General features: G+C 40.6%; 1 protein-coding gene across 3 annotated transcripts in view; it reads right to left on the bottom strand.

Annotated features, from left to right (window-relative positions):
• cdh11 (cadherin 11, type 2, OB-cadherin (osteoblast)) overlaps window positions 1-14,071 on the bottom strand; it is a 149,890-nt gene that overhangs the window by 14,725 nt on the left and 121,094 nt on the right. For all 3 annotated transcript variants that reach the window (XM_008429074.2, XM_008429073.2, XM_017309013.1), the window contains one exon: window positions 9,644-9,831. In XM_008429074.2, the coding sequence (XP_008427296.1) occupies window positions 9,644-9,831 (188 nt within the window). The remainder of the gene's footprint in view (window positions 1-9,643; window positions 9,832-14,071) is intronic.

Genomic DNA, 14,071 nt, shown 5'->3' on the forward strand with positions numbered 1-14,071 from the left:
CATTAAGCTCTTGGACACAAAGAAGTTCTGTGTCATTGGCTCTAACCATGATAAGTGGTTCTATTCTATTCATAAAGTCATTTTACATAAAGTTTCCCATAAAAGCAGCAGCTCTACATCTTCAAGAGGTTGTCTTGCCCTTCCAGTCTGCCTGCCCAGGGTTGAATTATTTAGAACTTTTTAAACTCCAGGCAGGCAATGTTTAAGTATTTGCCCATCTTGAGAGAAAGTTAAAACAGATATAAGTACATTAAATATTTTGCCTCCATCCTTGATTAGAGAAATACATTTCAGCAAAATGAACAGCTTGCTAAATTTTATATATCTTTTTAAAACATTGATGAACATTGATGGTGTCTTTTCTTTGAGGTGCTGAGGCCTGGAAGCATTTGTAGATTTTACTTTAGGTCTGTCTTGCTTGTTTTCAGTTGTATCATTGGGCTTTTAATATTCAAAGAAACAATGTTGGTTGGAAACCGTCTGGGTGTATTGAAGGCATCCCTCCTTCTACTGTTACTTCTGTTCTTGTTTGTCTCTCTCTTCCAACAAACAAATCTGTAAGAATGAATTTCTGCTAAATTCCCAGAAGATTTGGAAGTAGCTTAGAAGACATTTTAAATTTATGGCAGCATATCCATCGTGAGCGGAGATAAAGCTAACACTGGTAGCGACTGATCAGAAGAAGACTGCCCACGAGAGATGATGCCGACACAGGACTAAACAGTTCAACTGTGCCGGCAGACAAACTATCATTAGACAAGACTTGACGACGTACGACAAGGATCCGACAACAGACAAAGACAACAAGTGGACTTAAATACACAGGGAGGGTAATCAGGGAATGAGACACACCTGGGAAGCAATCAACAGGGAAGACGGGACAGGGACAGGGTTAAACACAGAAAACCTTAAAAATAACTACACAGAAAACACAGAACACAACAGTCTGCCTCTAAATCATTCAATTTAAGGTGCTGTGCAATTGAGATTCACTTTTCTAGATGTAGGATCTGATATTTACCATGAAATTGAATAGAAACCTCAACATTTTGAAAGTTCAATCTGTCAGCCAAGTCATGGTTTGGCGCTTTATTTGTCTGCGGTTTCATAATTTAAATTTAATGATGATCAAATAATGGTTAATGTGATGCAATAGCTTCTGTAATGGGATTGCGTTTACAGCCCCATCCATTGATGCTATCCATGGATCCCCAGCTGAGCCCATTTAACTGAATTCCACACTGAGGATCCCCTTTGAATCCTCTGCCAGATATCACCTTCTCCTACAATGGAAGTCTCTGGGAGATATGTCTACAATAGGCAGGTATCAGTTCTGGTACCAGCAAACCACTCAGATACTGAAAAGAAGGAGTGACTCAAGGAAGGAATGAAGATCGAAGACAATCAAAGGGATTGAAAAAAAATGGAAGAATGAGGGGAGAAAAGGAAAGAACAGAAAGACAAGAAGGAGAAAGGATGCAAGAAAGGAACTCATAAGGGACACATGGAAAGGAGGACAGAGGTAAAGGAATAAGGAAGGACTCATAGAGGGCGATAGAGGTATGACAGAACAAGGGATGTAAAGAAGTGAGGAAGGAATTAAGGAAGGAAGGACAAGCCACTTTGTATTTTTGGGAATAAAACACATTACACTGTGACCTGAATGCTATAAGCTGCCACTTGAATCTAAAGGTTTAGGTCAAGACTCCATGAAGGCCAGTGAGGTTCTACTACTACAAAATGGCTCATCAATGCTTTTTATGGATCTTGCTTCATGCATTGGTGAACTGTCACAGTGGAACAGCATCTGCCTCCTTCCTAACTAGAACACTCTGCACAGTAATGCACACTTGAAACCATTCAGTCAGGCAAGATGTGTTCGTCTGGTGACTACCAAAACCAGACTTTGTATTGTGGCATGTTTCATCACTCTGGAGAACATATCCCCACCAGTCTGGTGTTCAGAAAGCTTGAGAGAACCACACCTGTAGCTTTTAAAGGGTCAGGTGCAACAGCTTATTAAGGAGACCCTACGAAGCTCTCTGTAGACTGTGCTGGAGATAAACTAAATGCCACACATAGTCTGGATGTGTGTAGCTGTTAACAACAGAAAGTTGATGAACTTTGCACACTATGTGCAGCTGCACCACCCACTATGTAATTTCACGTTTCTAGACTGAACTGCAGTATAACTGTTGTTATACCATCAACAGTTGACTGTCAAACATTTAGAAGCCAGGGAATTTCAGAACTGTAATCATAGCGTACTCTGTTACGGCCCCATGCTGCAATTCGCCAAGTTCCTGAGGGGAACTAATCATTTCACAGATGTTTGCATGTTCTCCCTGTAAATGAATGGGTTCTCTCTATTGCTCTGGCTTCCTTCCACAGTCCATAAACATGACTATTATGTTAGTTGGTCTCTCTAAATTGCTCCTAGGTATGAGTGTGTGCATGCATGGTTGTTTGTCCTTATGTCATTGTCCAGAGTCCAATAATTCTGGACAAGTCATTGTCCAAAGTGCACCTGGCGCTGGTACCACTAGGGATAGGTACCAACCTAGACAATTAATGGCTGTTTGTAGCATTCTTCATGCCTAAGAGATTGATTTTATACAACTGTGGCAATGGAAGAGGTAGGAATGCCTGCAATCAATGATTTGATGGAGTGACCAAATACTTTTGGCAACATAATGAATATTTCCACTCACTTTGAGTGGATACTTGATACATTTAGTGACAAGTGTCTAAAAAGCCACCGTAAGCTAAAAGGAAAGCACTTTAAAATGTTACTGTAAGAATCTGAATGAAACAACAAGACATTTTCTGAAACTGGGATTATGCTTGAAATCATCTTTGGTCTTGGGTTTGTCTAGCTTTTAGCTCCACAGACCCAAACCCATTAACGAGTGAGGACTCATGAACAAATTTAGAGCTAGAGGTTCTGAGTTCTGCAACTTGGATGGCTAAATAAGGCACATTAATATGTGCTGGAGGCAGGTAATCCTGTTTATCATTCATAAAAGATCCCGAATCCAATCAAGATTACAACTCTGAGCGAATAAAGTCCACCGTGTTCTATGTGATCCAACACATTATCAGAAAGTAACACCTCCTCTGAATGGATTGTTGCACACTCATCCAGTTGCAGATAAACATGTTTAATACGATGATGACAGGTACAGTTGAAGAAGAATAGATGTGACCCACTTCTTTCATTTTCTCATTTCTGTCCCTGCCTCCCTCTCTTCTCATCACCACCCTCTCTTTATTCTCTCCCTCTTTCTATAATCAGTCTGATATAATGATAATAATATTCACAATAATGCCCCTCCTTCTCCCTATTGCTTTCTGTAGCACACATACACACACTGCTCCTTAATATTCTGTGGACTGCTTTCGTCAGGACACAGTTGAAAGAGAATAGCTGATTAAAGCTCATCCCCGTGTGTCTGTCTTTGAGGAGGAGAGAATAGAGATTAGTGGAGGCTACTCTTGATGCTGATTTGAAAGTGTGTATAGGTGGAAGTGCATGCATGTGGTCGTATGTGTGTGTGCATGTGTGAAGGTATGCGCTTGCTTTTAATTTCATGTGACGATACCTTCAGGGCACAAAAGGTTTTGATTTCCCCTGAGACGAATCAAGACCCAATAATTTCACATGCATGCACGCACACTCTCCCCCTGCGTACTTTCAAGTAAAAATGGCGTCATCAGATCAAGGGGGGTGGGAGTGCGGAGCAGCAGAGGTGGGTGTGATCACCTCACTCTGCACTTGCACACTTTTAATCAGGATCAGGCTAATGAGCTATTATTCCAAGAGACACAAAGAACTGCGGTAATGGGCTGATGTGTGGCGGTTTTCACAGATCTGTCTATGGTCCAGTGTTGTCTTCAAATCAGCATCAGTAAGATCTCACTGACCAAATCAAGATAAATTTACTATATAACAACTCAAAGGTCAAGGTATGTTGCAGATGGCCTCCCTGAACTAGCTAACAAATCAGCAGAGGACCAGAGGACTTCAAACTTTAATGCCTGCTCCAAGATTTAAGGTCAAGACATTAAACTGACAATGGGCAGCATAAAAGATAGAGATAAAAAATTTCTTTGGGTTACCAAAGATCATTTGGACCTTCTCACTAGTACCTCTATACCACGTCTCAACTCTACCCTACACAGCTGAGGTGGATTTCCACAACAATTGAGGAAGAGCTTTGGGCTTCTGGCTACACATGTAGCCAGCACCTCACATTAAAAAGTAGTGTGAGGTGATCTGTACATGACAACAACAGTTTGGTCTGCCTCTGATTTTCTGTATCACTCAAAACAGGAGAGCCAGAAAGGAATTGCAGGCGACCAGACAAAACACTCTAAGTACAGGAGACTGTAGGACGCAACCAGTGACTCCAACCTCTAGTCAGTTGCTGACAGTCTTCTGGCATTGCTTTTTCAGCCCCACTCGGCACACTTGGAACCCCAGCGAAGTAGGTTCTCAAAAAAGGGGCTGTTACCAAAAACTACCTGTTACTAGCATAAATCCCTCAGGTTTCTCATCATCAGAAGCATCAGCTTCCAAGTCAGCAGCTGTAGCATCTAGACTACCTGAAGCAGTGACACTAACTGCTGTAGCAAAGTTTTTTATGTACTTCCAGATCCAGTGGACTTAGCTACTCTCTCTGTTCTGCCTCCATAGACATGTCCAGTGCAGTGCAGCCATCATTCTCTCCTCTCAGTGTGCGAACTTCAACAGCGCCCTATTCAAGATCATCAACAAGATTATCTCCATCGTACACAGGTCAGTCTTCAGCATCCTCAACCTCACCATCGTCCCCCGTCTTGTTCAACAATCTCTTCATGACAGGATCCCTTCTCCCATGTCTACACCTTTCGTCAGATACCAACTTATATTCACTCCAATTGTTCTGTACTCCTCTGATTAGTTTTCTTCAGGCAGAGGAGACTAATCATCCTCTGATTGAAGGTTGTCAATCAGACGATGTGGGATGAACCGCGGAGGTTATCTTCATGACAGAACCCCACCATCTTGAATCTATACCTTTCCTCAAGTACCTACTTATATTTTCCTCAATTGCTCTGTGTTCCTTTAATTAGTTTCCTCTTGTTTTTTGTCACTTAATCACAAAGTACTTCAGCTCCCTGGTTTTATTGTTCTTGGCTCAATTCTCCCGTTATCGCCAGCCGAGTTCCACATTCTACCTCCAATCTGCCTGAATTGGAGCAAAAGAAAAAAGGGGGAAAAAGAGACCATTGTCTAGTGCATCATTCAGAACCTGAGATGGAGCATGTGCAAATATGTCCCTTAAACAGCAGGGAAAACATACACTGAACGTTCTGTGCCCAGTAAGGATGGGACATCACACAGTCAGAGTGGGAGGGGTGCTGAGCATGATAACATTAACATTCTGTGGGATCTGGATCCAGACTTTACAAACGGGGTGGACATTCAATCACATAATGTAACAGCAGATAAAGAGCACAAGAAGGCTGTTCAAAGAGAACATACCCCAGTGGTTAGGACAAGAGGAGAATCTTTTCTCATACATTTATGAGTTTCTGTAAGCGAAACACAACATGGTTTTCTATGTGCTTGGATTCAACATTCAAGACTATTTTGACCAATACATCTGTGGAGGTTTTACTGTAAAATTTCAACAAGCAGTTATGCCTGTCCCTCCAACAAAACCCAAAAGGTATATGAAAGATGAAGCTGCCCCTAACTTTGGTATGGTAACGGATCCCATATTACATACCCAGTGACTATTCTTTCACATTGTGAACACAACGACACCAAACACAAATCCTTGAAGGATCCCAGCAATGATGGACATTGTGAAAATGACCTGAGCCTTAGATTTTAAGAAATATTTTGTATATTATGAGAAGATTTCTCTGTAAGTTAGGCCAAAAAAACCCCCAAAACATTGACAGCCTCACCTGCACACTGTCTTGTATACACACTGTATACAGTATAATAAGATCTTGCAGTACAAGACCTCCCAGTGCACAGAACACCGTGATATTACTCCTAAAGTCTATCTTTTAAAACACTATCCAGTTCCTGTGTTTACAGTAAATAAATAAATAAATAAATAAATAAATAAATAAATAAATAAATAAATCCTTGCTGTGTATCTGGTGAGCTGGATGCATTGTCAACCACACACACACATATTAACCCTTCATTTTGGTGTAATTGCATGATTTGCATTCAGATTATTCTGGTGATTTTTGAATGGATCTTTAAAAAAGAATAAAACTTTCATTAAATTTTTTTTTATTTCTTTTTTTTTTTACATTCAGTTACGAGAGCAATCTGAATTTTAGATATGCACCGCTCTGTCACAGCCCTCTACTGTTGGCTTATGCCTTATTTATGAGTTACCTGTATTGCTCCAGGGCGGAGTAATTATAGTTGTTGATAGAGGAGAAAGGAGCATTATTCATTATTATCACTAACTCATTTCCCCGCATACTACTGGTGTCATGGCTGGGAGGAGAGCCCTCAGCTCTGAGCGCTCTCAAAGCCTGGCTTCAGCACGGAGCTGAAAATGGATCGCTCATGCAGAAGGTTGTGAAGCGGCATGGAAGAAGAAGAAAAAAGAAAAAAAACATGAGGACGACTGGAATCGATTATTGCAGCAAAAGATTTTCCCACACCATCAGAGAATACAAAGTGTGGGTTGGGGCTCACTGCGCTTCTGAGCAACGTCACGACTGTCTGGGGAGGAAACACAGCTAACCCCAAATACTGTGGCTGCCATAAATGGACATCCTGATTAATATAAAGCAGATATTCAAATACTTTGAATAATTAAGTATTTGATGCATTAGCATTTCACCTAAAATGAGCTTTGAGCTAATTTTCGTACTTATTAGCCATGTTTAGTATACTGAATGGACTAAGTGACAGACAGACAAAATGCTACTGATAGCAATCATGCTAAGATTAGCATTTTGGCTAATTTCACCTTATGCATTAATTTTAACAATATTAATGGTGCAAGTACAGCTTCGTCAACATGTTTCTGACTCCACAGGTTTTTGACTACAATTTAGCTCAGCTTAGCATTGATGCTAATGTTGAGCATCAGAATGCTTTTCTTACTTATTACCAATGTTTCATATACTGAATGGAGTAAGTAATGACAGACAACATGCTAGTGATGCTCCACATGCTACTGATAGCATTCATGCTATTATTAGCATTTTGGCTAATTTTAGCTTATGCAACATACTGAATGGTACAAGTACAGCTTAGTGAACATGCTTCTGACTCCCCACAGGTTATTGACTATATTGCAGCTTTCTTTAGCATTATTGCTAATTTTTAGCATCAGAACACTCTATTAAAAATCCGACGGGCACACTTTGGCAGGCCCCGGTTAAATTTCTTCACGAATTTTCAAGTTGTACATACTGTACTGTTTGATAGGTAGGATCAATTGGAATGTATGTGATGGAATTGAAATTATATTTTCATAAAGTGCCACGACACGACATTCTTGTGAAATGGAGCTATATAAATGAAACAAACTGAATTGAATACATCATAAAAAATATTCCTTAATTAAACTAATGTGTAATTAGAAGGAGGAAGGGAGAGAGGGACGAACAAACAAATAAACAAACTTACACATATGGAGAGCAGGAAGGGACATGGCTAGCAGTGGAGTTGCTAGGTTGGGCCTGGTACCCGTTCCTAACTGCTTGACATTCTATTTTTTTAGTGTTTGTATACGTATGACTCTGTGTTCACTTTTCTTTTGATTACATATTTTCCCCAGCCCCTTTGTTCAAGTCCCCACTGAGCTGCACTATAATTTGTTGATTATCTCAACTTGTTTCCCAAGCCACCGATGATTTCTCTTATCTCACCATAAGCTCCTTCCAGTCCATCTTTTCTGTTAGATCCTCTCTGGTTCACTGTTGCCTTTCTGGCAGAAGTCATACAGATCTTTTTGTTCCTTTTTCATTTGGAAGAGCATTCTATGTAAAAAAGCTTCACCTTTGAGCAAAGACTACCACTTCCCAGTGTGTGCTTGGGTTCAATTCCATAATTGCAGTTTTGAAACTTTTTAATATATTTTTGTTCAGTCAAAAAAAAAGTTTAGTTGAATTGTACAACTTTATTAAGCAACAACAAGCTTAATAAATATATTATAATTTCAACCCAAATGTTAAAGTATTTTAGTTACCGAAACAGTACTTACATTATCTAGACCTCAACTGTTATTGAACCTTACATTTACAAACTGATATGTGGCAATTTTTCTTAAAATTCCAGGTGCTGTATGAATGTGACTTTTAAAATGAAAGAATGTTTAATATATTGGGTTAACTCAAGTACATCTTATATAAAGAACTGAAAACTCTCCACTCACTCAACATAGCAACAATATGCAATAGCAATGAACCCGCACTCAATTCAGCAAGACCAATAAAGACTTCTCAGATGAGTTAGTATTTTTCTACCACACAGCTCACTATTACGTGATCTTTGTAGTCACTTCGAAGTACAAGTTGTCAATAAATTACAGTTTAAATGCACCGATGCTTTCAGGTCTCCGAGAGCAGAAACAGAGCCTCGTTTTTTAAACCACAATCTGAGAACAGCCACTTCTGCTGCTTTGTGCTTTCTCATTCAGCACTAGAAAGAAACTTTATTGATCATTTTGCTAGTGTAGGCAGCATTGCAGTCAGCAAAAAGAAATTTAAAGGTCAATGTGTATTTTTGAAAGTAGCTCTAATATATGTGCTATTCTCTTCCTAGTGACCAGACAGGGTTGGACTTTTCCTCACCTTTGCTGACTGAGGTTTAATTCTCTCAAGTTGGGGTTTTTTGTTTGAGAAAAATATTAACTCTACAGCTGGAATCATGAAATGGACACATCATTTAGATTTTTCATGACAAAATTCAAAACTTTACTTCCAGACTCAAATTTTCAGAGTACTCTGACATTTGTTTGCCAATTGTTAGTCTTAATAAAAGATGGATGAATGAACTGTTGGATGGTTTGATGGATGGCAAAAAACCATAAGGACTTTGGGAAGATTTTTTTTATTTTTTATATACGATTAATGTAAAATATGACATCATTTATTATAATCAAAAGTGTGTTGTGTTGAACAATTGTACTATCTGGTAAAGGTTTCTGCCATAGAAGTCATAATGGTGTGATGCAGCATAATTATGGAATAGTGAATAAAAATCCTTCTAGCTGATGTTTCTTGAAATATTTTGTAGCCTTGTCTGTGGGCTCACAAAGGGGGTCCATGGCAAGAAGTTAATGATCTTTGGGGGGCCATGGCATGGAAAAGTTTGGGAACCCATGTATTGGTCAACATTTATTGCACTCCAAACAATCTGTTGTGATACAAATATTGTGCATAATGATATTTTGATGATGATTCATTCACAATACATGGTGCTGCCCAAATGGATGGAGAGATTAATAACTCAGATTATGGAAGAGAACATGGACCTAGAAAAGTTACATCTAATTCCAGACTTTTCTAAACTGTCTAGCAATCCACAGCAATCTCACAGCTAAACGGTTTTATGTCTGAAGACTGCAGAAAGTCTCATTCTGGTCCTTCAAACCTCCCTATTATCTCTTACCTTCTTCAGTTTGATAACTGCCTCTCTGGTCTCCGAGTTGGTGGACAGCTCAAACATGCTCATCCCGTCTCCGTCTATGAGGCGATAGTTCACAAGTCCGTTGTCTCCCATGTCAGGGTCTTTGGCCTTAAGACGGCCCACCTCCTCTCCTGCCACCTTGTCCTCTGACACAGACATGGTATACACACCTGGTGGGGGTAAAGGAGAAAAAGAAAACAAAGAATCAGAAAATGTACTTGCCGATGAAGGCCAGCTGTGTTACCTCGTAGTCACGGCTTGTTTTGGTATTCAACACCTTTGGAGAATTCCTGGCTGGCTGTCAGCATGTTTACTGGCTGTGGCAGGGGTCAGCTTTGGAGGGCAGCAAGGGATTAACACGAAATATACCATCTGCCTCATATGGCCCAAAGGATATTAATATCTCCTGTGGTGTCAGGTGTGTGTGTGTGTGCGCGCGCATGGGTAAAGGCACAGACTCCTGATTTTCAGAATGCAAGCAGGAGGACCATATGTCTTCCTTTATCCTTCCTTATCTTCCATTTCTCATCTTCCCGTCCCGCCTCCTCCCTCTGCCCGACCCAATGTTTTCTTCCTTTCTTCCTCACATTTTTCCTCCACCTCTGTTCCTCCTGTCGTATAATAATTCCCTTACTTTTCTCTGTGGCCATCAACCCTTTTCTGTAGTTATTTTTCTCCCTCATCTCCACCCACACCTGCCTTTCCGAGAGAACTTATAATTTTGACTTGCACATCATTAGCATGTTTATCCTGCTTGCCCAGGTGGAGCAAATCATTTGAGTCATGAAATTTCCTTGGTTATGAGGCGACTAAGCATGTGCATGAGGAATAAAACATAGAGTCATTCCCGGGCCTGGACCCATCCGGCTGCAATCCCCACCAGATCCCCTCAAGCGCTTTACTTTTTCTTCGCCACATCTGCATCGATCCTCACCTAATCCCTCTTCACCTTTCATCTCCCTCCCTGTTCCTGTCATTTAAACTTCCCTTCATGTTGACTGACTCTGTCCTGCTAATGTCCCCCACCACCCCCTTTCACCTCGTCTTCATCTCTCATTTGCCTTTGCCCTCTCTGGTCTCTCAAATCTTTTCAGTCATCCTCACCTCTCCTCCCCCTTTTGGCCTATTTCTCCTCTCCCCTCCTCAGTTCTCTTCTGGGTAAAAGCTCATTTCATGCTTGCCCCCACCACCCTCCTCCTTCCTCGTCCTTGCCCTTTTCCTCTTGCTCTTCCCCTGTCATATCCTTGCTTGTCCTAAGTAGCTTAACTTCAGTGGCTTGTGGCAGTTGATTTAAACATTGTATGACAGAACACACAGCCGTCTTGGCGTACCTGGCTACAGGCGAAAAGTGTAGCGCAGCGCACACAGTACCAACATTTACATCCAAATCCCACATTGGGAGAAATATGCTAAATTTTTCGGATGAATATTCATCGGGAAAAAGTGTGTGACTTTATGCAGTTCTCAAACTTTTTTCGTAAGGATATGCGAGGCCAGCTGGCTGAAGTAAAGAAACATTTCTGATACTCTGAACTGCATTGTTGCAAACATTTGATTTAATAGACTATAAATCGGTTTGCTTGTCTTCATATTCAACTAGAATCAGACATTTACATTCACTGTATAAACACTTCCTGTTTTAGGTCTGTCTGACTTAAAATTATATTTGTTAAATGCCAGAACAATGATTGAAATATTGAATTAGAGAATTGTCTCTAAAAACCAGCCCCTTGTTCGTTGCTTCGTACAGAGGGTACCGACCCTGGCCTATTGAGAAACTATTGTTTGCTGGAATGTTAGACTCTCTTGAAGTTTTGAATGACTGGACCTGATTTTATCCAGTCACTAATGTTTGGGCGTGAATTATATAATGCATAAACTGGATGGCGAAGGAAGTTACGCTATGAAGCTTACCGGAAAATACAGTAGGAATGCCACCACAACATGTTTACCAGCAATAAAATGTCTTAAACATTCTCCTTGTTCTGACTATAGCTACTCAATAGTTGGAAACGTGGCTAACACGGCCCAAACGGCTTCATGCACTTCATCTGTTGCCATTGCCAAACTACAACTACAATTCTGAAAGCACAGAAACTCAATGTCATTGTTCACAACTCCTCCTTCTGACCGCTGATCGTCCTGGATGAAAGTTATCTTGAGAAACGGAGCTCAGTGAGACACATCCCAGACAGAACACTGAGGGAAGATGAATATTGAACAGAATTATGTGGGAGACGACGGCCAGGCTATGCATTTTGATAGAAATGCATATTAAACTATGCAACACGTCATCGATTTTGGTTATCCTTTCACATGCTTCTCACAGTAGTTTACTAGACTATTGTTTACCATGCCTCCAGACAGAACTAGTGTTTGTAAACCCAGCTTGAGTCTGGCCCTTGGTACTTTAACCGAAATGTTGAATCAGTTCTCCTTGACATGGTCGCATGACAAAAACTGCACCATCTTGTTTGCAGGGAGGCATCCTCCACCTCTTCTCAACACCAGGCATGGGTTGAACTATGCCACACAGAGCCCTGTGTGATGTGCTATGTGATTGGTAATTGACATTTGTGGACGTGTTTCATGCAGAAATGTGCTCAGACAGTAATGATGGTATTTCATTTCATCTATTTCGCTTTCACTATCTAGTTTTTTGTATCTGCACACAACACAAATACTTTTGAGGAGTGTTTAACAAATGGTGAGAAATGATGTGGTTTTGTACAATTCTTCTCAAAAGTACCTACAAAGACTGTTAAATGGCTAAAAGCTCCTGGATGGAATGTGAAAAGTCATTGTCCAGAAAGAAGGCCGTCTCCAGATGTGGAAGACATTGACTGCCTTGAACAGAGTCCTACCCTAAACCAGACAGAACATCTCTGGGATAAAGTAAAGATTGTGAAACAAAGCCTCTTGTCCAACATCAATGTTGGATCTCACATACAGAATTGTCAAAAATTCCCATAATAAACTCCTAAATCTAGTGAAAAGCCTTCCCAAAAGAGCTGAATCTGTTATAGCTGCAAATAATAAGCCGACATCAACTTAAACCCTATGGATTAAGAACGGGATGTCAGCAGGCGAGACAATATGGTGTCAATTCAACACAAGCTAATAACGTATACAGAAAAATGTTTCAACAGTCATTATTTAGCTGTCAGTATTTGTGGTTTATCATTAAATTGCCTTTATGAAATGTGTCTGACATTTTATTCCAAATATGGAAACATTTCAGTTTTTATGCACGAATGAAGACATGCCGTCGTTCCTGCTTTTTTCTCTCTTTTGGGTCAAATCTGGCAGAAAAACTTTCCATTAAAGCTCCAACATGGTTTTCATTTAAACAGTCCAGTCATGTTAGAGGATTTTTAATTGAATCATTCTGGTGGGTTTCATAAGAGAAGACAGCTCTGTAACAGCAATGTCAGAAGGTAAATGAAACGCTCAAACAGAAGCCTGTAGGCATCAATCAAAATATATTCTCTTCAAACAGCTTTTATGCCCTGCATCGTTCCCCCGCTGTTTCTGTTGAAGCGGGAATTAGAGAGCACTGGCTTTACAGCGCGGTGGCATGCGTACATTAACAGTACTTAACAAAACCATCTTCGTCGTCGTACGTCTAATAAAGACTGAAGTCACGGAGTCACAATACTTCTCATCTTTATTTTCCCCTCCTTGCTTCTAATAACCCCCGTCTGTGTCGTGATGAATTTTCTGGAGGGTGCTTGATAACGAGGTGAAAAGCAGAAAATTGTAGGACATGAGGGGTGTGTTAAAAACAGATGAAGCCTCAGAAAAATGCCACAGCCTAATGGAAACAGGGGGGAAAAAACACAGAACCACATAAGGAAGTCTAGCTTTTCATACAAAATCGCATATGTATTACTTTTTATCTCTCCTCATTCTTCCTCAGGGTTTGTTGCAACTTTATTAGTACCCCAGTGCTGGTGACAAGCTGAGCTGGAGGCGTGTGATGCTTTTTTGGCTGTCGCTTCAGTGAATAAAGCACCCAGTGTGGCTTACTCAAAAGCACGATATCTAAATAACACCTTGGCATAACTCATCACCATAACTCAAACGCAGATGCATGATATGTCGGCAGGGAGTGTTAATTCTGGTTTTTGTCTTTTCTGTTTTTCTTCACGTCTCGCTTATCTGGTTTTTATCCTTTCGGTGCCCTCTCTCAGTCAACCCCGCTGCTAAATAAGTGATCACTGTCCTCATTCTCACCATCTGGGAGGCGGTTCTTGCAGGTGGTTGGGCTGTTTTGGCTTGTTGTTGAACACGGGGGCCAACATCCGCAGCGTGTTGTTGTTCTGTGTGTTGTTGTTCTGTGTGTGTGTTGTTCTGTGTGTGTTGTTCTGTGTGTGTTGTTCTGTGTGTGTGTTGTTGTGTGTGTGTTGT

The sequence above is a fragment of the Poecilia reticulata genome, linkage group LG15 (assembly GCF_000633615.1).
Source record: "Poecilia reticulata strain Guanapo linkage group LG15, Guppy_female_1.0+MT, whole genome shotgun sequence".
In the NCBI taxonomy this organism is placed as follows: domain Eukaryota; kingdom Metazoa; phylum Chordata; class Actinopteri; order Cyprinodontiformes; family Poeciliidae; genus Poecilia; species Poecilia reticulata.